Source organism: Meles meles, chromosome 7 (assembly GCF_922984935.1).
Source record: "Meles meles chromosome 7, mMelMel3.1 paternal haplotype, whole genome shotgun sequence".
Classification (NCBI taxonomy): domain Eukaryota; kingdom Metazoa; phylum Chordata; class Mammalia; order Carnivora; family Mustelidae; genus Meles; species Meles meles.
Window position 1 is genome coordinate 38,648,258 of NC_060072.1, and position 23,908 is coordinate 38,672,165.

The following is a 23,908-nucleotide window of genomic DNA, read 5'->3' on the forward strand; positions in this document are numbered from 1 at the left end:
CCTTAACGCTGTATTTGTTCCATAGACAAAGAATCATACTGACAGGCATTGTCATCAAAGCAGAATTCATCCTGGAATATTTTACCAGTAATTACTAGCTGTTGCTCTGAGTCTATAACATTCCGACGAGGAACTTAGAAACCTTCTCCAAGAAGATTTTCTATTGTCTCCCACATTTTGGAAACCTATTTGGAGTTGGAAAACCTTAGCTGCTTTCCACAGAGCAATAACTAAACAACTATTATATCATTTTCTGAGGTCAAGAATCAGGGTATTTTGATTAATCCAAACATACACTTTCTATTTCTTAAAGGCTGGTATGATAGCATACTTATACTCCTACAAAGCCATGTGTTTCCAATGAACACATGATAGGTTCAGATCCTCCCCTCTGAGTCATCATTTACATCAGTCCTACTAGAGTGTAGAAGTACAAAAGGAGACATAATTATAGGCAGTGTAGGGGTTACATAGCCTTCCAGAAAGCTTTTGGGCTCAGAGGGATTCAGAAAGTTGCCTCCTTGGGGCTAAGAGGATCAAATCGTGTAGATTCCTCTGTGAGAATTCTGGCCACCTGGACTTTCCCTTTTTAACTCGAAGCCACCCTGAAGCAGATAGGGGGCAAGGATGACCCCATTACGACTGAATACGTGTGTGGTCCATGAACACAGCCTGTAAAGAAGCCTAGATAGTTTGAATCTTCATAAAGCAAATCCAGGGCATATAAATCAAAGCAAATTTATAATAAATATATACAAGACCATGCAAATAAATAAAATGATAGCTCCATTTTATCAGCCTGCACTCATTCTGTCCATTAAAATCAATGAAGGCAGTGTTGTTTGTTATTTGTCTGGAATTTCTACACCATGACTAAAAACTTGAGGCTTTTTAATGGTGAAAATAAATCAAAGGTAGTGTACTTTAATATATTAGACTTTCAGGAATGATATGTAAGAGTAAAATAACATTCTAAAGAGAGATGGCAGTAGATGTCATTTTGCAAGCCATGTTTAACTGATGGCTGCTGTTTCTGGAGTCTAAAAACCAGTGGCAGTGGCAGCAGAAATGTAGAATCTTGGGCATCACCCCTGACCAGCTTGATCAAAATTAATGTTTCACCAAGGTCCCAGGAGATTGCGTACACATTACATCTGGGAAGTCCTGGTTTAGAGTAGTTTCCCAACTTCCAGTGCAGCGGGTTTCAACAGATGCCTGGATACATGAGCCTAAAGCCTTTGGTGCACCTGAAGTTGTTCTGGGGTGGGCGGCCTGTAGGCAGCCTCCCTGGGTTGAAAGGCTCTGCCCCTCCACAGCCTTGTCAGTTCACCCCAAGATGTCCTACAAATATTATAATTATCAATATGAAAAAACTAAGGAAGCACTGGAGCACCATGTTGAGGAACATTCCCAAGGCACATATTCATGCACCTTGGCAAGGTGGGCTGTGATGGATTTATGACTTCCAGAAAAATGGGAACAGTATTCCAGCTGCGTTCTCTCTAAGGAAAACACCTATCTAGATCTTACCAGTAGAGGGCGTTGCTGGTTCATCACATTTCACGGTCCCATTGGAACACTGGCTAGCAGAGGTAAACAAATAGTTAATTTATGAAGCCACACCTCAGTTTTTTTCTGTATTTCAAGAACAATCTATTGTGCAAGCACTGAATGGGTAGACGGACAAATGTTACTTTTTCCACATAATTTTTTACAAATAAGTTATTGGTTTAGGCTCAATTTGAAAAAATTTTCAGTTCATTTTTTATCAAACACATATGTCTGGGGCACTGCAATGAGCATAGGGAATACACAACCCAAAATTCGTGGTCTTCACCCAAGTGTTTATATTCCAATAAGAAAGGAAAACATACAAATAAATAATGTATGCAGTGTGGCATATGCAACAGAGAAATATGTTCAAATTATGAAAGTAAAGTGCCGAAAATGTCTTAAAATCTCTTGGCAACTAACATCAAGATAGTCAAAGAAGGTAAAGTCTGGACAGTCTTAAAGAATTGGATGTAGGTGATGATGTGGATAAAGCAGGAAGGCTATAACACTCAGGGGAGATGTGGTACAAAGCAGTGTTCTGTGTGACAAAGTACAATGCAAGAAGTGACAGGAGATGCAGATGGCAAAGAGGCCAAGGCCAACCTCATTAAGATGCTAAGCCTTTATCCCAGAGACCTTAAAAGGAGAGGTAATAAGGTTGGCTCCAATTCTAGAAAACTCCTTCTGGCAGCAGTATTAAAGATAGAGTGCAGTCACATTTCCCTTGCAACTTAAGATCTAAATTCAGGGCATAAAGCAAACCAAATCAAGCAAGATTAATCTTGAAAGTCCTTTAAAAAGATATCATTTAGTTATATGTCCATTTAAAAAAAAATCAAGATAGGAAACAACACATGAGTTTTCAACAACTCCATCATAAACAATGTTTACTTCAGGTTTGGATCAGATCATGTGTTCTATATTTGAGCCCAGGTTACATGAAACGTAGGCTTATGCATCATGAAACACTGAGCTGACACCCAGAGGTACAGTTCCCCCGCACTGTGCATGGCAGAGGGGAACCAAGACCCTGGGATCTCAGGGCCCAGATCCAGGTTTTCCATATCATACGCTCCCTGGGACATAGGGTTACAGGGGTGAGTGTTTGAATAATAGACATCAAACCCTTAGAAGGGTACCAGGACTGCAGAATGTGCACAGTGAGGTTTAGATATGATTATTACCATTATTGTCACTATTATTTGCTGTCTGTTATTCTCTGCCGGTTCCTATGGTGCAACTGAAAGACGGAGATTGGGAGTTGGATGAAGGTCCATGCGGACTACTGCATGGACGTGTGTGCATTTTTAACGAACAGGTTAGGATAGGAAAGAGTGTTACCCTATTAATAAGTGCTATCTTGCTAGGATTGATGTCACTAGGGAGGAGGTTCACTGATTGCAGCATGTGATATCAGCTGGTCAGTCCAACTAAAATCCCTCAGCAACTTGCAATATTTTTTTTCTTTCTTTCATTTCATTTCTTTTCTTTTTTTTTTTTTAGACAGAGAGAGCACAAGCAGGGGGAGTGGCAAGCAGAGGGAGAAGCAGGCTCCATGATGAGCAAAGAGCCCAGCACAGGACTCGATCCCAGGATCCCAGCATTATGACTGAAGCCACTTAATCGACTGAGCCACCCAGGTGCCCCAACCTGCAGTATTTCTGAGAACCAAATCCCTCAAAGGGCTTCCATTTAGCTGCATGACACTTCAATTAGTAACTGTTTTCTGTAGTTATGAGTACAAGACTTAGGCATTCTGGGCTGAAATGTAATATACATATGGAAAAAGCCACATAAAGGTTATCTCTATATTTTAAATTACAGAAGTCATATTTAAATTCACAGTTCAGGTTAAAGGAGTCTATTAGTTCTTGTTGTCAAGTATAAGCCCCATCATTGAAATAAATCTACCATAAGCCCGACGGTGTTGGGATGAGCTCCCCAGGTTGATAAATGCTGCCCCTATAATGACACCGGCAGTGAAATCTATAAAAAAAAAGGGGGGGGGGAGAAGGGGAGTTAAGTTAATAAAATAGTATATACATAAAAAAAAAAAAACAACCCACGAAAATTCATGAAGCCCTTCTGCTTCGTATTGGTCATTTTAAGGCACACACTAAAGATGACCCTATCCATCGCCTGCGCGCAGTTCTACCATATGAATGGCGAGAACCGTTTCCCCAGGGAGTATTGTGCAGCTTCAGATCGTGTTTCCCATACAGATGCTTTAGGGTGTTAGTCACAGTACAGACTGTGTTGTTTAAATCACAAAAAAGTCCCTGAATGCACTTCAGAGAAATATAGTTGATATACCATCCCGCCCTACGTGTGAGACAGAAGTCCTGATCTCACAGGAGATGTGAGGACGTTCTGAGCACTGATAGACAATCCTGCTACTGAAATTTGTCACATGACAGTGAAACAAAAACGTTGTTATTAATTTTGGTGTGGTAAAAACAAGCAGGGATAAACTTTGGGATTAACCATCACATTCCTTCGCTGTTTCTACTGCTATTGGTGAACATGTGCAGGGTTAAAAATAAGCCAATAAAGGTAAAGACAGCAAGAAAGGTTAACGACACAGCTCACAAGCAGATCTTTGCCTATATGCATACTTGTGTAGGGGGAAAGTGGTTATTCAATAATGCAGAAAATTTATTTCCCAGTAAATGGTGCTGAGTCAGTTAAATTTGGGGAAAAAAAGAAAGAAACAAAACAAGCGTGCAAGCCCATTTAACCTGTAAGGACAAACAGACCCTGGAGCCCGGCAGCCCATTCCTGTGACTTACATGGGCACACAAAAGCTAAGTGTGTCTTCATAGTATTTGCCTTCAGGACAGTTGCAGCCTTCAGCGCAGTCATCATTACACCGCTCTGGGGCGGCGAGGGCGGTGCAGGAGCGGCGACAAAAGGAGGAGCAGTGATGGTACAGCATGCCCTTCTGGCACACGACCCCTAGGATGAAGGAGCATCAGGTGAGAAGGACTGCCACAGGGGGCAGAGACATGTATGCTGGGTCATGGGCCTCTGATAGAAGCATGAAAAGCAAGATATATTATACATCAGTAAACCTTAGAAACCAGAATCTTATAACAGAAATAATAAACAAGGGCGCCTGGATGGCACAGTCACTCAGTATCTGCCTTAACCTCAGGTCATGATCTCAGGGTCCTGGAATCGAGTCCCACATTGTGGGGCTCCCTGCTCAGCGAGGAGCCTGCCTGTCCCTCTCCTTCTGCCCCTCTCCCCTGCCCCCTGCTTGTGCTCATGCTCTCTCTCAAATAAATGTTTAAAAAAATTATTTTTAAAAAGATATATATATTTATTTTATATATTATATATATATTTCTTTCTATATAAAGAATAATATATATATTTCTTTATATAGAAATAAATAATTTATTTATTTAAGCAAATAAATAAAATGCTTACAGTTGGCCCTTAAACAACCTGGGTTTGAACTACACGGGTTGGTCCACCTATACTTGGATTTTTTCAATAAATAAAGAACAGGACTAAATGTATTTTCTCCTCTTTATGATTTTCTTAATCACATTGTCTTTCCTCTGGTTTGCTTTATTATAAGAATATACCACATAATACATAAGCAAAATATGTGTTTATTGACCATTTATGTTATCCGTAAGGCTCTGGGCAATGGTAAGCTATTAGTAGTTAAGTGTTATGGGGAGTCAAAAGCTATACATGAATTTGGAGTGTGTGGGTGGTGGGGAATCAGTGCCCCACGTTGTTCAAGGATCAGCTACATTTGCCTCAATAGAAGTGTAACAGATGTATAAAGTTTCTATTTTGAAACATTCTGAAGTGTGACATTCCATAACTGTCTTTAACAGTCCGAACTATATTTTTTAATATTTAAGGTATTTGCGTGTCCAAATAAACTTTCTGTCCTCACATTTTAAATCTATTGCTGCTATACTGACATCATCTTGTTTCTGACATTCTTTAAAGCTAAGTAACCTTTAATTCTTCTACAAATAAGGCAAAACTTGGCTTAATTGATTCATACTCATAGATCTTACTTTTCACTTTCTGAATCATGTTCATAATTTTTTCTAAACCTTCCCAATTTCTGTTTAGACCAACCCAAATTGGTTATAGTAGACAAGGTAAAATAATCTAAAAGCACACCTGTAAAAAAATTTAAAAACCTAGAGGGGCGTCTGGGTGGTTTAGCCAGTTGAGTATGGGGTCTACTTGAGATTTTCTCATTCTTCCTCTGCCCCTCCCCCAGCTTATGTTCTCTATCTCTCTCTCTCTCTCAAATAAAAAAATAAAATCCTTTTTTAAAAAACATAGAAAAAGCTACATAAAATATAATGGAAAGTATATTAAATGTACAATTGATCTTGTGAGAAAAAAAATGGGGAGGGGTAATCTCCCCAGATACCAGATGTGAAGAGGGAAATAAAATCCAGAACTTAGAGAAGAGAAAGGAAGAATGAGTCTCAGTAATCTTGAACCTTACATTTAACTCATGCAGGAAAGGAAAATGAGAGTTGATCCTTCACAAGGCAAGGAACTGGGAGAACTTTAACTTGACCCTCAGAAAAGCTCCTTCCTCAGTTGAAAGACGTACTACAGCAGAGGTCAGCAAACTTTTTTTGTAAAGGGCCAAATGGTACATGGCCTCAGCTTTGGAGGCCATACACACAGTCTCTGTCACAACTATTCAACTCCATCCTTGTAGCTCCAAAGCAGCCATAGATAATATGGACGTATATGGGCAATAAGCTTTATTTACAAAAATATAGGAAGCCCAAAGGTATCATCTGCCAACTCCTGAACTAGAAGAAATCGGATCATAGTGCAGGAAGAGGCCAGGAAATCTTCTCTGATTCTGTGGGGTGTCTGATGAAATAAAGATCCTCTGAGAAATTAAATCTCAGATTTATATCCTGTGCGGTTTGGTATGTGAATTTATATTACTTTGTATTTACATTATTTTTATCTTAGAAAGCCCAAGCTTACAAATTACTATCAAAACTGGCCAGTCATACCCCTGCAGTGATAGGAAAAAGCTTAATGAAACCTGTAGCAGGGAGCGGGGACGGAGAGGTGGAGAGAGTAATACTTCTGAAACCCAGGGCCTGAAAGATTCTAACAGCAGCAGGGCAAGGGGTAGCCCTGATATAGATTAAATAGCCCTGATATAGATTAACTCACAAAAAATTATAGATCATATAAAGAAAGGACACAATCTACTATGAATAAGAAAACAGACACCACAAGCCATGAGGTTGAACTTGAGATAATTGCCTGTTGTGTATTTAACTACAAATCATCTATACTTTCCAATACTTCGATGTGACATTTCTATGATAAATTTTTTCAAATTTTTCACATTATTTCTGTTGAATATCTCAAACCATGCTGTTATAACTCTAATTTTGCTTATAATAAAAATAGTAAAAAAAAAAAAAAAAAAAAAAAAAGATTGGTCTTATCCCATACAGCTCTAATTTTAAGAAGTGAAATAGTTCCTTTGTTTTTCATGTTTGCACACTATAATCATATTCCAGATAACTTGGGAAATATTGACCTTTCTTTAAAAAAAAAAGGCAGTTAATTACACACAAAAAAGTATCATCGATCATCTTTATCTGTGCTGTCATCATACTCACCACAGAACGAAATCTGAGCTCTGAAATCAATGATAATACCACGCTGGCCACAGAGGTAGGCATAGTGGGCGAGAGCATTGCAGAGACAGGCGCTCCCACACTTGCAAGCATCATGGCGGCACAGCTGATAGTACAGGCCGGGGCTGATGTAGATGTGGCAAGCAGCGAAGAGCTCTCGGTGGATAACATCACAGTGTGCTGCGTATCCAACTAACAGACAACACCCCCCCAAAAAATCCATTAGCACCTCATTTACTAGTCTAGATCATACCCCTAAGTACCAAGTTCCAGAACTATCTAAGCATCTTGCTCGCCTAGGAACATACTGAATTGCAGTATTATTTTCAACAAGAATCACTATTTTCCATTTATCCTGTTCTGTGGGTTTGTTTTTACCTTTAGTAATATTGGTGACAGCCTTATTCCATACCTAATAAGCTTTTAGCCAAAGAAGAAGAAGAAGAAGAAGAAGAAGAAGAAGAAGAAGAAGAAGAAGAAGAAGAAGAAGAAGAAGAAGAAGAAGAAGAAATAGTAGTATTGTGTTATAGCTGAGTAAGAGAAGTAACAGAAGCGTCAATAGAAATGGCCTCAATCACCCCACTGTCTGTGGATCTTCATAGAAAATTGCCCCAATTCTGCTGTAAAGAATTGGTGAGGATTGGAAGGCTTATCTCCAGACAGCCACACACACAGTGAGAGTGGTGCCAGACTGCGGATGCTGTAGCAACTCCCCGGAATATGCAATTATCCAGGAAGGATTGGCAAACATCTCATTCCAAGGAAGTCTCCGGGGTGAATGTACTGTGGCAGTTACCATACAGTCATCAAATACAATGTCTGCATCAGGCACAATGTCTGGCAAATATTAGGAGCTGAAAAATGTCTGATAAGTGAACCTAGGAATGCATGAATAAATGAATCATGAATAGAAATTAGGGATTGGACCAAATGCTAAAGGCCATGAAATATAACTACCAAGCCATTTTGGGAGGTTTGTGTAAACATTTCTTGAAATTTATTGACTTTTCCCTTGAGACTGACTGATCAGATAGAAATGATGTAAGTAACCAAGTTTGACAAAGCAATCTAGATCCCATCTTTCTAAAAACAAACAAACAAACAAAACACCTGAACCCAGCCATAAAAAAGAATGAAATCTTGCCATTTGTAATGACGTCGATGGAGCTAGAGGGTAAATAATAAGCTAAGCGAAATAATAAGTCAGTAAGAGAAAGACGAATACCACATGATTTCACTCCTATGTGGAATTTAAGAAACAAAACAGATGAACATAGGGGGAAAATAAACCAAGAAACAGACGCTTAACTATAGAGAATAAACTGAGGGTTGCTGGAGGGATGTGGGTGGGGGATGGGCTAAATGGGTTATGGGTATGAAGGAGGGCACTTGTGATGAGCACCAGGTGTTACATGTAAGTGATGAATCACTTCTACACCTAAAACTAAGATTACACTGTATATTAACTAACTGGAATTTTTTTTAAAATCTGAACTTATTTTGAGTATTTTAAATATATTTATCATTGATAAGGAAATGCATGGTAATTATCTGAATATTATATTTTGCATGGCTATGCATATGTATATGAAAACAGGTAACTTAGACTACAATGACTATAATAGCATTCGGTTGGAAAGCATTCTTCTAATCCTCAAGAACTCTAAAACAAAGGAGTACATCAGTGGGGATTTTACTATGTGCCCTAAAGATCTGTAGATCAAAAAATATTCTCACTAGCAGTAAGTAAAAGGATGCCTCAAGAAGATCCTTGTGAAAAATATCCTTCAAAATCCACTTCAGAATTATTGATTTTTATCTATTTTTCCTTTATTGGGGATCTTTCTATGCTTACCTATTTGAAATTTTAAAAACTGGGTCATGGCAAAAGTGAAGAAGGATAATATCTAGACTATATGTCATAGAAGACATGAGATAGGGGAATAAAAGTGATTATACATATAATAAAAGTGATTATATAAAAGGGAAGTCATAAAAGACCAGGGGGGATTTGAATTTATCCTTTAGACTCTATTCCAACATTTACATGTTATTAAAAAAAATTAATTTGCTGCAATATCAAAGAGAGAATCCAGAAAGTTAGAAACAAACTGAGCAAGACTGATGGAAGGAGAAGGAAATCTGTTAGTAGAAATTTGAGGACAGAATAGGGGAGAAAGTATCATTAAATGGGAGTGAGATTAAAAGTATTGAATTATGGAGACCACAAGACTTTAGTTTAATCCTCTTACTCTAGATAGGAAAAATGACCACAGGAGTTAACAACCTTCTACAAGTTTAGAAGCTAGGTTAGATAGAACAACAGTAGCACTGAGAGCATTATCTTGTATTCTTTCCAGGATACCAAAACTGTATGTTAATAATAATGATAATCAACATATGATCATCAACATATGATAATATGTTAATCATATGATATGATATGATATATGATATCAACCAACAAAATCCTTCTAAACAGCCACTACAAAATCCAGAGATGGTACTGGGTTTTTATGAGTATATATATATATATACCACACATGTATATATATATAAAATATGTGTGTGTGTGTGTGTATAATGTCTTCATTTATTGATCAGTGAAATAGCTTTCACATAGTTTGCTGTAGCTTTAGTAAAAAAACACAGCCAAAAATTCTTGGCATGTTTGTTGCACTGTCATTGCAAATTGGAACTCTGGAGCATGACCATCTCAGATTGTTGCACACTTGATAGCACAGGCTTCCTTGGGTCACTGGCTCCTGCTTATGAAGCCGTAACATGCCGTATGATTAGGAACCCGTCTCATGATGGTAACAGAGGAATCTGCACAAGTTGTCACACTATGGAACTGAAGTCGAACATTGCAAGCCTGTAACAGCATTATTACAGGATTTCCAGAGATTCTTTGTTAGCATTTAAAGAATCTGAAACCTCCAAAAGGCTAGACCACATTCGTGAAGAGTGTGAAGATTCACAAACACCTAAAATAAGTACCCTTGTGAATGTGAACTAGTAAATAAAATTGTCATTTTCTGGAGTTCTTTTAAAAAAATGACCTAGATTAGATAAACAGGCATATCTAATTCTCTAATTTTATAAATTACAGTAATATATGGAATTTTCCTCATGCATGAAGAAGGACTTACTGTTTTGTTGATTAATGTTGCAGGGGTCCACCATAGGAACATGAATAGGTGCAAAACAAGTGGAGGAAACTCTCCAGGCATTGGCATGAAGTTGTGGGGTACCTTCTATCATGCCTGATGGAGAACTAGAGAGCAAAGATAATATGCATCTTAATCTCTCCCATTCATTTCATTTTTTCCTAGCCTTCTACTATTGAAAAGGAGAATACTATTTTTTTAATTTACAAAGAAAACTTAGAGTTAACAATGTTCTATTTTTTAAAAATACACATGCATTAGCTTTCTGTTATTAAGACTTTATAATATGTCCCATTGTGGACATTCATAGTTTTATTTAATAATCACTTCAGCCTTGTGAAGAAAATATAATTTCCATTTTAAGGAGAAAGCAATGCAGAAGCTCAGATAAATAACAATCAGTCAGCTGATAAGTGTCACAGCCAAGACTCAAATCCAGTTCTGGCCATTTTAACGAAACATCATTCACACACTAATCACTAATGTGTGTTTGGTCTAGGGTTCATGGGCAGAGGCAGAGGTAGGTAGTTCTCATGATTCTTTTTAGTGTAAAGACAAATGTCCCAAATATAAATAGCCTATATTTCTGACTGAGTATTTCATTCCCATTATGTGCACTGAAATACCGAGGTACCATCTTGAAATTACAAAAAAAAAAAAAAAAGAAAATTGAGGGACAATGATATAAAAGGCATACTTCATTTCTTTCTTCTTTCTTCTTTCTTCACTTCTTCAGCTTCCTCAGCAAAACAAAATGGAAGAGAAATATCTACCCTTCCTAAATCAGGCTTATAAACCACAACAACACTGAAGAGCCGAACACTAAGATGCCCCCTCCAGCAGCCATCAAGATTTACTAACTCACCAACCAGTATTTAGTAAGTGACAATCCCCTTTGGGCACTGTAAGGCACATTGTCAAAACTGCCTAGAGAATCAGGATGGACTAGGTCTCCCGTGGGAAGCTCTGACCAAGTAAAAGTTGACTAATGAAAGCCCCAACAACATGGCCAAAGAATACAGGATTTTTCTCAGCTTTCTTTATTATCCTAAATGAAGTGCTATGATTACCACTGACCTTAGTCACTAGGAACTATATGGAGCTTCTTACCAGACAGTGGCTGAGAGAGGAGAATTAAAAGGAGTTTCACAAGCCATTCCATAATGCTTCCCCACCCTCACCCCTTTCCTATCCCTCAAAATTAAACCATTCTAGAACTGTAAAGAATTATAACAAACACCTAACCACAAATCTCCTTTTGTTCAAACAAGAACACCGAGACTCAAAGAAATTGAAGAGCACTAGCTCTTTGCTTTCTTTCCCTCTCCTTCCCTCTTCATCCCTGCAAAGGACAATGAAACAGGTCAAGGTGATGGGTGTAGTCAGGATTCCCTGGAGGAACTGACTCAGAGCATGGCTCTCTTATTTCACTGAACTGACTTAAAAACAATAAATACCAAAAAAAAAAAAAAAAGAGGAACCACAATGTAGACCCATTTACTTACTGCATTTTATAAAATATCCTATAGCTCACCAAATTTAACTTGAGTTTAATTTAACTAACCATATTTAACAAGATTTTCAAGTAATTAATATTTTCCATTCCACTGTGTTTGCAGAGTCGCATTAACCTTCATGAAGTAAAGAACTTTAACTGTTTTGTTGGAAAGCTAAACATTGCTCAGAAGTTATCTCTGCCCCTGAAATATTATCCTGCCCTGTTATCACGCCTGAATGTTTATACACAGAGGAGACTGGTGCCTTAGAAAAAGGCAGACAGATCTGCCACCTGGTACACATTGACTGCTAACCCATTCTGATAAACAAAGAAGAGAAACAAGGCTTCAACTTCTTTTCTGCACATTTTAGCCCAGCCACTTAAAAGAGTCTATTTCATGACTGTGATGAAGATATTGATATTCTGAGCCACAAATAAATGAAAAATAAAGAACTAAATAAGCTGAAAACAAATTAGTCACCCGGAAGAAAAGATAAAATAAATTCTCTTTTGAAATTTAAAATTTTGAGTGCCCGTTCTCCTTGTCCTTGCAAATTCTCTTCTTGGTGCCCTATTAAAAGTCCTACTTCCAAAAAATAAAGCAAGACAAAACCAGAGAGAGAGACAAACCATAAGAGACTCTTAATCTCGGGAAACAAACTGAGGGTTGCTGGCAGGGAGGGAGTCGGGGGATGGGGTTACTGAGTGATGGACATTAAGGAGGGCACATGATGTAAAGAGCACTAGGTATTATATAAGACTGATGAATCATAGGCCTGTACCTCTGAAACTAATAATACATTATACATTAATTAATTGAATTTAAATTTTAAAAAGTTAAAACAAAACAAACAAAACAAAACGGTACCTCCATGTAGTTCAACTATCTACTTCATGTAAGACTCTGTTAGTTCCTAGGAACAGAAGGATCGAGAATTTGATCCTCCTTCTCAAAGCCTTCACCGTTTTAAGTGGAAACCAGACAGATAAGGGACAGATTTCCATTTTCATAGAGAGCAGTCAAAGTTAATTTTGTCTGGTGGGATGTGAGCTCATGTTTTGAAGCAAATAAATTCTGAATTGGGTTAAACAACATATAGGAATTCACGAGAAAGACTCAGAGGCAGAAGAAATCCCAAATAGCAAAAATATGCAGAAGTCTTTTAAAAAATAGGGTATTTGAAAAAAATTTTAATATCATATTTGAGGAATGGCTTGTCCATGAAATGTTCCCTGGCTGCACAATCTACAATGACCTACTCCAAATCTGGCCATGTTTCTTGCCACCACCACACAGCTCAACAATTAACATCTTGGAATTACCTCAGTGTTTTTATATATAGCTGATTAATACCTTGGGTTGACCTAATTATTTCTTGAAGGCTGTTATCCCCTCCTGACCTGCAATACAAGCTGCCTGAGGATGGGAACCATGTGATCCTGCTTCAGTTGTCTCACAGTGCTTAGCAGAAGAACAGGTACCCAGAGCATTTTCACTAAATTATACACTATATCTTCTCACAGGTGGGTGAAACTGCTTTGCCAGTACACGGGGTACAGTTGTACTATACTGCTTTTCTTCTGATGAAACACCAACTATCATAAAAGCCAGGTGACCTAGATGCCAAAATGTTGCTGTAGAGGTACCATTCATACCAAAGGATATTCATATTATTAAGGTATAACTTACTATCATTAATAGCCAATGATACTAAGATTTTTTTCTTTTGGTCGCCTGGGTGGCTCAGTGACTTAAAGCCTCTGCCTTCAGCTCAGGTCATGATCCCAGGGTCCTGGGATCGAGCCCCACATCGGGCTCTCCGCTCAGCAGGGAGCCTCCTTCCCTCTCTCTCTCTGCCTGCCTCTCTGCCTCCTTGTGATCTCTGTCTTCAAATAAATAAAATCTTCAAAAAAAAAAAAAAAAGAAAAGAAAAAGATTTTTTTTTTCTTTTTAAAGCAGTGCATGTTCAAAAATAAAATACTGTTAAGCTTGACCGGTGCCAGGGGAGACAATCAGAGGTGGTTATTCTGTGGGTTAGCCCATAGACTCTGAGTCACACCACCCAAAGCCAAAGCCCAACTCCACTATATTTGGGCTAAATGACTTTGAGCTATTTACTTGCCACTTTGGGGCCTCTGTGAGTTTCTTGATCTATAAAACAGAGCTACTAAACAGGGGATTGCCATAAAGTTTAAATAGATGATCATGTAAAGCTCTTGGAACAGTGATGACTAAGCTATTATTAGTTAAGTAAATGATTTCAATGAAAGAATTTGTATCCTCTAAATTACTATCATTAAATCATGTCCAGAAATGATACTTACAGGAAATCATCCCTTATGTTCCCATTAAAAGTGCCACACAGACCTAGTGTTCTCCTCTTCCATGCACTAGTGAGCTGAATATAAATTCTTTCTCCATCTATAGCAAACAGAATCTTTAAACCAAATGTGGTTTTTAGAAGAATAAATAAGGATGACAGAGTTTGAATTTCAACAATTCCTGTGGGGAAAGAACATACATAAATCAGTTTTGAGATTCCTAGGTAGTGTTGGGAAATGCGAGTGTATGACACGAGAACTCTTCTTTCAAGAGACTGGAACCTAGAATTTAAATAAAAACTTGAAATATTTTTTTAAAGGAGAGAGAGAGGGCAGGGCATGGAGCCAGCAGGCTCCCAGTTCCTGCTCCTGTGTTCCAGGGACAATTTTTGCCACCTTGTTCTTTCTTTTTTCCCGTTTTTCTTCTATCTCTCCTTTCTGGATCTTCAGCAGATCTTTTTAATAGGTTATCATGTTCAGAGGTAATTTCAGTTGGCAAACATCTTGTGACGGGTGTGGACAGTCCTTTTGTTTTTAACTCATCTTCCACAAACTGGTCATGATTCAGTAAGGAGTGGCACTTTCCTCAAAAATTCCCCATTCCCTTGAGTCTGTCAGCAAAAAGGGGAGCAGAGGACTTGAGATGTACCATTTTATGACACCTTTAGGGACAAGAAACTTGTGTTCAGGACTGAAGTGATGACTTTTGCTGGCACAGGAGTCACTCTTGTATCCCTATCATAATTTCTGCCCTCAGTCTGGTTGCCACACCCAGAAATCAGAGATTCATTCTTTGATCACTTTGTTTTCCATGTTACCCTTCCCCAACCAGTTGCCAGCTTCAGACCACTTTTTTTCCTAAGTAATTTTTCAGTCTGTCTTCTTTCTTTCCCTACTGTGACTGCCTTACACCAATTCCTCCTCCTTCCCTGCCCTACTTCAGTATCATCCTAACTACTCTCCAGGTTTCCTGCTAGCATCTCTTAAAGCCATTTCCACATGGTTGCCATAGTGGTCTACCAAAAAAAAAAAAAAAAAAAAAAAAGATTTTATCAGTCTTCTCACTAACGCTTATTATATAGTTGGTTGAACCATATGAGATTGTTATCTTTGTACATAAAATGTCAAATAATGATAATTTCATATTCAATTTCATATCAAGTTCAACTTCCTTAACATGACAACAAGTAGCATGACCATGTAATTCATAATACAAATTGCGACGTCTTTAGGAGTAAGAGTACTAACAATAACTATGCTGGAACACTGGCAGAAACAAGAAAACCGTAACGATGCCTGGCATATAAGGTTTTCTCCAGTCTTCATTCCCACCTATGTCTCTCTTCTCATGGCTAGACAATCTCCATGACCCTCTTCAGGTGTCAGCGGTCCCAAACTAGTTATGATATCCCCCAAACATACCACAGAGTTCTACACCTCCTTGCTTTGCACAAAACCCTTTCCCCACTTATTTCATCCTGATAATCCTCAGATTTGAATGCTGAACAAAACATCACCTCCTTCAGGAAACTTGCCTGACTATACCTGGACACTCCTGCCCAAGGCTGGGTGAGTTGCACTCACTTAGACCCCCAAAGTCCCTGTGCATATCTTTGAGTTTATCCTATTTTATGTAGGTGGCTCTTTGATTACATCTCTCCTCTTGCAAACTCCAGTCCACTTGAGGTGAACACTAGCTCCCACAACCATGGTCATCTCTGAGATGTCTAGCTGAGGACCTGGCAACACATAGGAGCTCAAATGTTAGGTTAATCAGCCGATGGGAGAAAACTTCATTTAGCTCATTTTATTGTTGTTGTTAACATAGGGAAAGTACATCATAGCTTCTTACCATTCAGACTGAAGCCTTGGTTAGGACTGGTAAGTATCTGTCCTCCCCTACTTAGGGTCACTTGTTTGTTAAAATCATCCTCCAGAATCAGAGTTATAGACTGAAGGCAGACCAAGCCAAGGTTCTGCGTAAAAAATCAAATCATCAGTTAAACAAATGAAAGGGTGATAGAGACACAGAAAGAGACAGTGATAGTAGGAGAGGGGAATGAGAAAAAGTAAGAGAGGACAGGGGAGAGACAGGGGAGAAGAAAGGAGAAAGGGGGTGCACAGATGAAACAATTTCTGGCATGTAGAAGGCTTGAGTATAAGTAATATCATAAAGTAATTACCACATAATCCATCTTATGTAACCCCATTCCTAATGAAATATGTATTTATGTAGTACATTAAGTATATCATATACATATCCATATTTTACATAGAACATTAAATAAAAATGTTCTCAACAAAGTGCCAATAATTAAGTTTTCCATAGTAAATTGTTAAAGTACCATTCCAAACTCTTAAGTGGAATATTAAGCATAAAAAATGCAATCAGGAAAAGAACAAAGAGAATTAAGATTCTATTTAGAAAGCTTATTCAGACTCTGATGTATTGCAAAGGAAAAAATCAAACTTTAAAAAGCAAATAAAGTAGCTCAGAATTTTTATTGGAAATAACCATTTCACACTGTGATAAAAGTAGAAAATTAAAGATTTCTGCAAAATTTTGACTATCTGACTTAAGAGAGGAAAACCTCTGTGTCTTTACAAATAACTGATGTGATTATTTGAAGAAAAGCTGTAAAATAAATATTTCAGCAGGCTAAGAAATTTACCCTATCTATTTAGAATATACAAAGCCTATTCACTCCTGTCAAGAATCACCTTTTTTTTTTTAAAGATTTTATTTATTTATTTGACAGAGAGATCACAAGTAGGCAGAGAGGCAGGCAGAGAGAGAGGGAAACAGGCTCCCCGCTGAGCAGAGAGCCTGATGTGGGACTTGATTCCAGGACCCTGAGACCATGACCTGAGCTGAAGGCAGAGGCTTTAACGCACTGAGCCACCCAGGTGCCCCTAAGAATCACTTTTAAAAATAGTAGTTTTTGAAATAACCAAAACCTTAGGTCCATTGTGCAATCAGACATGAAATATGCCAAAAACTGTACATACAAATACCATTTCTTAAGGAAGTAAAATACAATTAAATATATAATAATCTAAAAATGTATGTTTTCATATTTTAATATCGAATCAGGATACATAATATAACCAATAGTAAAACAGATTAATTATCAACATTTTTCTTTCTTTGTCAAATTGAGAATAATGATGCATCTTAACAATTATTTTTGAAGAAAATAACTGTATTTATTCATATGATCACTCTTCATCTAGAATGAAGCTTGAGTCAAAAACAAAACAAAATAAAGGACATTCCTCTGGCCATTTTGAGATGCTCCTACCTGTTCACAGTGAGCTTTTTGTAAAGTAATTGTGAATTTATCTTTTCCAGTTCCCTTCACAAGGATGTATTGGCACATTCCAATAAAAGAATAATGTCGACCATCAAACGTCGTAAAATGAGAATCACCCACAATGGAGCATTGAACTACCAAAAAAAAAAAATCATAAAAATAAGAAAAGACAAAAAGAAGAAAGAGAGAGAGAAGGAGAAGGTGGAGAAAGAAATTGTTAAAAAGCAGTAAGCTGACTTAGGGTAAATAATCATGTATTAAAAAGAATAGCTAAGGTGTATAAAATGTACTAGATTGATGAACTTTTAACTTAAAATTTATTGAATGACAGCTCTTCCACGTAATTTTTAGGTTCTGTAATTTATACTACTTCAATAAACTTTTACCAGTTTCCCGCTCAAAGCGCTCCTTTATTCAATTTTCCATTTATGCTCTGAATATCTGGATTTATTGATCGTTACATCTCTTGTTATATATGAGATAACCTCATGAAAATCATTGCTATCTTCCTTCAATTTACAGAAAATGAGATATTTTCTTTAAAAACATTTTAGAAGGTTTACCTGGACAGTCATGTTCAGTGCAGTTCCAAACACCACCAACACATACACTAAATGAAATTATAAGATTATTAATTACTGATACAGAGACACTGTATTTGTGTTTGCATCAATGTACTGATTAATGTACCAAAACATACAACATTTATAGGTTCATAATAATCTGACTTGAAAAATACATTGGCAGAAGTTCAATTAACTGATAAATTTGGACTAGCCAGTACCTAAATTATTATTTATTGTGTGTCATATTTAAATCAGTAAAGATGATACAAAGGGAATACAGAATGGTCAGGAACAAAAGTCCAATGCAGAGAACTTCTGTTTTATGTCCTTCTCTCATTGCTTAAACTAAAAAAAAGTCACACACGAAAAGTATTTAACTGTATTATTAAAGAAACGTTCATAAACAGTTAATACATTATCTCATCTATTGCAAATTAAGAAAGTCTCTTTTGAGGATCATCAGACCTTAAAGAGAAAAGATGTCCTCTTCTGTAAGATAAATTCTGCCTTCTGTCAGCAAAAAGAGTTTGAGGAGAGGAGAGAAGCAGAGTGTCTGACAGGCAGGAGCTTAAATGAGTGTCTAAGAACATGGTAGGTTATCTACCTGCATGTCACTTACATCACACTGACAGCAACAGGAAAAAGGCCTGATGACATTTATACCTGTTTCTTTGGAAGATTTCCCTGGAGGGATTCAATGCTTTTCTAGAATAGTCTTAATTATATAATGTAATAAGAAATTCTAAATGTATGTCATCATGGCCAAGGACTGGCAATTTAGAGCGTCACTTTTTCAAGTGCCAAATAGAGAAGGCCAGGAGCACCATCAGATTCTAATAGGTAAAGTACATCCAAAGCACTAGTTATAAATGAAAAGAAAATGCAACAGACAGGTGTCTTACATGGCTATATGATTTGATGGAATTATTACTAAGGGTAGGGAGAAGAATTAAATTATAAAAAAGTGATAGATTTTCTACATTTTTTCTAACTTTTTTTGAACTTGCTTTCATCTTTAAAATATGAAAATCTGTATGACCCCATGCCCCACTCCTGTACAGACTTTAATAAGATGCAAACCATGTCTTGGAATTTTTGGAAGAAAATCTGTAACAAGTACGTTCCTTTAAACATATATCATGGTAAAGATACAAACTAGCCAGGTGCACAGAAATTACTGGTTGCACATTAATCACATACCATTCAGTACATTCTTGTTCAATTCTTGAACCAACTGAATAAGCTAATCCATGAAAACTACACGGGCAGTTTTCCAAGGAGATGCAAGTCCCATTGTCCATTATGAGCCCTATTTAAGAAAAATATGCATCAAATTCTCAAAAGAAATAACAAAATGTGTTCTTTTAACATAATTCAATCAACTTTTATTGAACACCTGTTTATACCAGGTGTTGAAAATATAATTTTATTTATTTATTTATTTTTACTTGTAAAGAAGTTACTGACAACCTGGTTCTAACTCAATCAGTAGCTACCTCCTAAGGGGCTATTTTGGTAATTTTCAACTTTTTTATCCCATGATTTGCCCTCAAAAACTCAAGTTTTGCTGTACAGAATAAAGGCAACTAGATAGCATTTCATTGCTTTCGAGGGAAGGAGGAGGAAAGATGGTTGAGCCAGAATGTAAGTCAACCATGTTACTGAGCACATGTTTTGTTCGGCTGACCTTTTTTCAGAGTAAGAGTTCCTAGGTAAAGGAAGCATTGGCTTATATTTTGGCACATGGATTATTATTCTGGTTCAAACTCTTTATTGTATCATTGGTAACAAACAGCTCAGGCCTGGCATTGGTCTAAAGATTATGCTTTGAGTAGAACTGACAGACCATAGGACTGAGGTCAAACAGATCTGATTCCAAATAGTCCTTGCTCATATTAAGTTGGGAAAAACACTTAACATCTCTGGGATTCTATTTTTTTTAATCTGTAAAACTAAAAGGCTTTGATTAAATCCTCAGTGTTCTTGGTTAAGGTCTATCAGTATAGCAGTCATTCCTAATTTTAAATCTCACCTGTATCACTTGCTATGTTACTTCTAATTTCAAATATTAAAACTGCATCAGGACTAAAATTTTATACTGCCAGAATGCAAGACTTTTTTTGAACTTACTTTTATCTTCAAAATATGAAAATATACAAATTATTAAATGTCCTTAAATATCCAAGAGAACAAAAGATTTGTCATGGTTAACTTCAGGATTTTGGATTGCAAATCTCTTGGGAAATGTGCAAAGTAGAAAAGCAGCCATCCTTCCTAGTCACTTTGGGGCCAAATCCTATAAGGGGAGAAAATTGCAACAGCCCTAAAGTCCTGAGACTGCAACATTATGATATGATTCTTAGATTACTGGGTTCTGGATTCCCTGAGTACAGACATCATTTCTTTCTTTTTTTTTTTTTTTAAAGATTTTATTTTATTTATTTGACAGAGAGACCACAAGTAGGCAGAGAGGCAGGCAGAGAGAGAGGAGGAAGCAGGCTCCCTGCGGAGCAGAGAGCCTGATGCGGGGCTCAATCCCAGGACCCTGAGATCATGACCTGAGCTGAAGGCAGCGGCTTAATCCACTGAGCCACCCAGGCGCCCCCAGACATCATTTCTTGCATGAAGTGCTTACCATCCGCACAGTAACATCCATCAAGACAATGGAGATTGCTCCCGAGACACTGTTTCTCGAATGTGCAGGTTGGTGGGCAACAACTGATACAATCCCGGTGGACGAAGCTATCATCACATTTATCAGCTAAAATGGGCAAACATGGGAGCTGTCAATCAAATCTACTCACCTCTCTTTCCAATAAGTACAGTGTTTCAAAAAGTATCCAAGTTTACCAGTGTTATTGTCTCAATGACAAATCCTGGCAAACCATTAGTTTTAAGTACTAGGAAAAACCTGACATTAACAAAAATACACAGGGTTTAGGAAATTTAAAAAACCTACTACATGCTGGAAAGTCATCTCTCCAGTCTTGAATAGGGTAGCCAGCATGGGAACAGGCTCTGGCGTACTCGGTGGCTGCTCGGCAATAAGTTTCATCATCATCAGTTCTGGAAAGTGAAAAGACAGAACCACAGTCACACTGGAAATATTGGCAGAAACCAAGACTTTGAGCTCCTGATCTCTAGAAATGCTGAGTGCATGGTGAATATTCTAGTATAAACTGATGTCAGCATGCACATATTGTATACAATAATGCAGAAAACATATAAGCATGAGATCCCAGCTTAAAAGGGCCTGGGTAAATTGTCCTCATCGAACTATTTTAATAATTTGGCCACTTTTCTTTTGATTCAAAAGAGTACTTGTACCGAAAAAATTTCCTATTTTAATTATGACATTCTGCCCTGAATCTTTGTATGTATCACTTTGTTCCCACATCAAGTATCCTAGACCTTACAAAATCCTATTAATAAATAGAAATAAATTCTTATTTATATATTTACATCTATAAATATAAAATATATAAATATAATATATTATATATTATATATAATTTATATTTATATATTTTATATATAGGCTGATGAATTTTATATATTTTATAAATATAAAAAATATAGAAGCATCACATATAATACATATATCAAATTTGATGCATACATAAAAGCATCAAATATGAAAATTATTTCTAAGATACCATGTTGTAAGTAGTATATGTGCTGGAATATATATATATATAATAAAACAGCAGTTTTGAAAGATTGACTAAATAGCATTTAACTTAAGATTTAAAAGATTTTTATTCCTTTTTTGTTCTTTATTTTTAATTCTTTCAAGTTTAAGTTGCTAAAGCCAGTTACTTTTATAATATTTTCAAGAGTAAATAATCCTTCATTGTTTTCTTATAATCACTCTAGAAGCCCCACGAACAAATATAAGTGGTCTGTCAATTCCCATAGCTGGTTAACACAGCATCTATAAAATAAGCAGGGTTGGTAATAAGGGAGTAGACTTGTTTTTCAACCCAATTCAAATTCAAAATTGAATAGTTAAACATCTTACAAGATAATGACCTTAAGAATTTTGTATTTTGTGAACCCTAGCATTTTCAGTATCTCTGCTGTAAAAGCCACGCATCTCAAATTGCACTTCTCCTGTGCCACTGTAATTGGAGTCACGTAGCTTATTGAGTCCAATTAACTGAGCTTTAGAGGATAAAAAAGGGCAGAGCATATAAACTTCAGAAGCTCAGAAAATATTCTAAACCTCCAAACAAGAAAATTCTCTGAAAAAGTGGGTAGGCTAAAATTGCTGAATTCCTAGAAAGATAGGAAGTTTCTGATTGACGTTTAAAGATGTGTTTTATTTTCTATAATTAATAGAGGCTTTGACAGTTAACAAACGGAGCACTACATCAAAAACCAATGATGTAGGGACACCTGGGTGGCTCAGTCCTTAAGCTTCTGCCTGGGCTCAGGTCATGATCCCAGGACTCCCTGCTCTGTGGGAAGCCCGTTCTCCTCTCCCACTCTCCCTGCTTGTGTTCCCTCTCTCACCATGCCTCCCTCTACCCCCCAAAAAATAAATAAATAAAGTCTTAAAAAAAAAAAAAGCTAATGATGAACTGTATGGTGACTAACATAAATAAATTAAAAAAAGAAATAGGATTATAATATAGACATCTACCCAAAATAATAAAATTTTTTTGAAGAAAATTGGGAAAAAAAGAAAGAGAATGTTAACAAAGTATCTGAATATTGGTTTCCCAGACCCATGCAACTGTTATTAAAATTTCTTAAGTATCTATGTTTTCTCTAGGATCCATGCCAGGACCATGACATATGGCATCACATGAAAATTCATAACAACTGGGCAAGAAAGAAATTATAATTCTAATTTACTGAGTGGAAAATGAGCTTATTTGCTCCATTTTGGATATTCACTTTAATAATGAAAATGAGTATTAAATAATAATTGTTTTAAATCAATTAACTTTGGAATGGCAAAGTTAGAAGCATTTCCTTGCTGCTAGGTTTATCGATGTTTGGTTCAAATTTTTATTTAAATTCTAGATTTAAAATTGTGAAAATTGTGTAAAATGGTGTAAAATTGACTTCAGGAGTGGAATTAAGGATATCATCATTTACATATAAAACTCAGTGCTCATTCCAGGGGGAGGAGTCAAGATGGCAGAGAAGTAGCAGGCTGAGACCACATCAGGTAGCAGGAGATCAGCTCAATAGCTTATCTAAACATTGCAAACACCTACAAATCCAACGGGAGATCGAAGAGAAGAACAGCAATTCTAGAAACAGAAAATCAACCACTTTTTGAAAGGTAGGACTGGCAGAGAAGTGAATCTAAAACGAGGGGAAGATAGACCACAGGGGGAGGGGCCGGCTCCCAGCAAGCGGCGGAGCAACGGAGCACAAAATCAGGACTTTTAAAAGTCTGTTCCACTGAGAGACATTGCTCCAGAGGCTAAACCGGGGTGAAGCCCACGCGGGGTCAGCGTGGCCCCAGGTCCTGCAGGGTCACAGAAGGATCGGGGGTGTCAGAGTGTCGCAGAGCTCACAGGTGTTAGAACGGAGAAGCCAACTACAGAGACAGAGCTGAGGACTGAATTCTCAGCTCGGGGTTACCTTGAACTGGTCGCGGGCTGGGTGAGCTCGGAGCGCGGCTGGAGACTGGGGATACGGGAGTGATTGGGTGCTGTCCTCTGGGGGCGCACTGAGGAGTGGGTCCCCGGGCTCTCGGCTCCTCCTGGCAGGAGACTAGGAGGCCGCCATTTTCATTCCCATCCTCCAGAACTCTACGGAAAGCGTTCAGGGAACAGAAGCTCCCAAAAGCGAACCCGAGTGG

The 23,908-nt window shown here is 37.4% G+C and overlaps 1 protein-coding gene across 2 annotated transcripts in view; it reads right to left on the reverse strand.

Annotated features, from left to right (window-relative positions):
* OTOGL (otogelin like) overlaps positions 1-23,908 on the reverse strand; it is a 134,075-nt gene that overhangs the window by 77,612 nt on the left and 32,555 nt on the right. For both annotated transcript variants that reach the window (XM_046012944.1, XM_046012943.1), the window contains exons 11-22: positions 21,047-21,153; positions 20,723-20,848; positions 19,288-19,396; positions 18,085-18,131; positions 17,510-17,655; positions 16,060-16,183; positions 14,211-14,388; positions 10,370-10,494; positions 7,200-7,409; positions 4,344-4,509; positions 3,466-3,540; positions 1,531-1,583 (exon numbers count right to left, since the gene is read on the reverse strand). In XM_046012944.1, the coding sequence (XP_045868900.1) occupies positions 1,531-1,583; positions 3,466-3,540; positions 4,344-4,509; positions 7,200-7,409; positions 10,370-10,494; positions 14,211-14,388; positions 16,060-16,183; positions 17,510-17,655; positions 18,085-18,131; positions 19,288-19,396; positions 20,723-20,848; positions 21,047-21,153 (1,466 nt within the window). The remainder of the gene's footprint in view (positions 1-1,530; positions 1,584-3,465; positions 3,541-4,343; positions 4,510-7,199; positions 7,410-10,369; positions 10,495-14,210; positions 14,389-16,059; positions 16,184-17,509; positions 17,656-18,084; positions 18,132-19,287; positions 19,397-20,722; positions 20,849-21,046; positions 21,154-23,908) is intronic.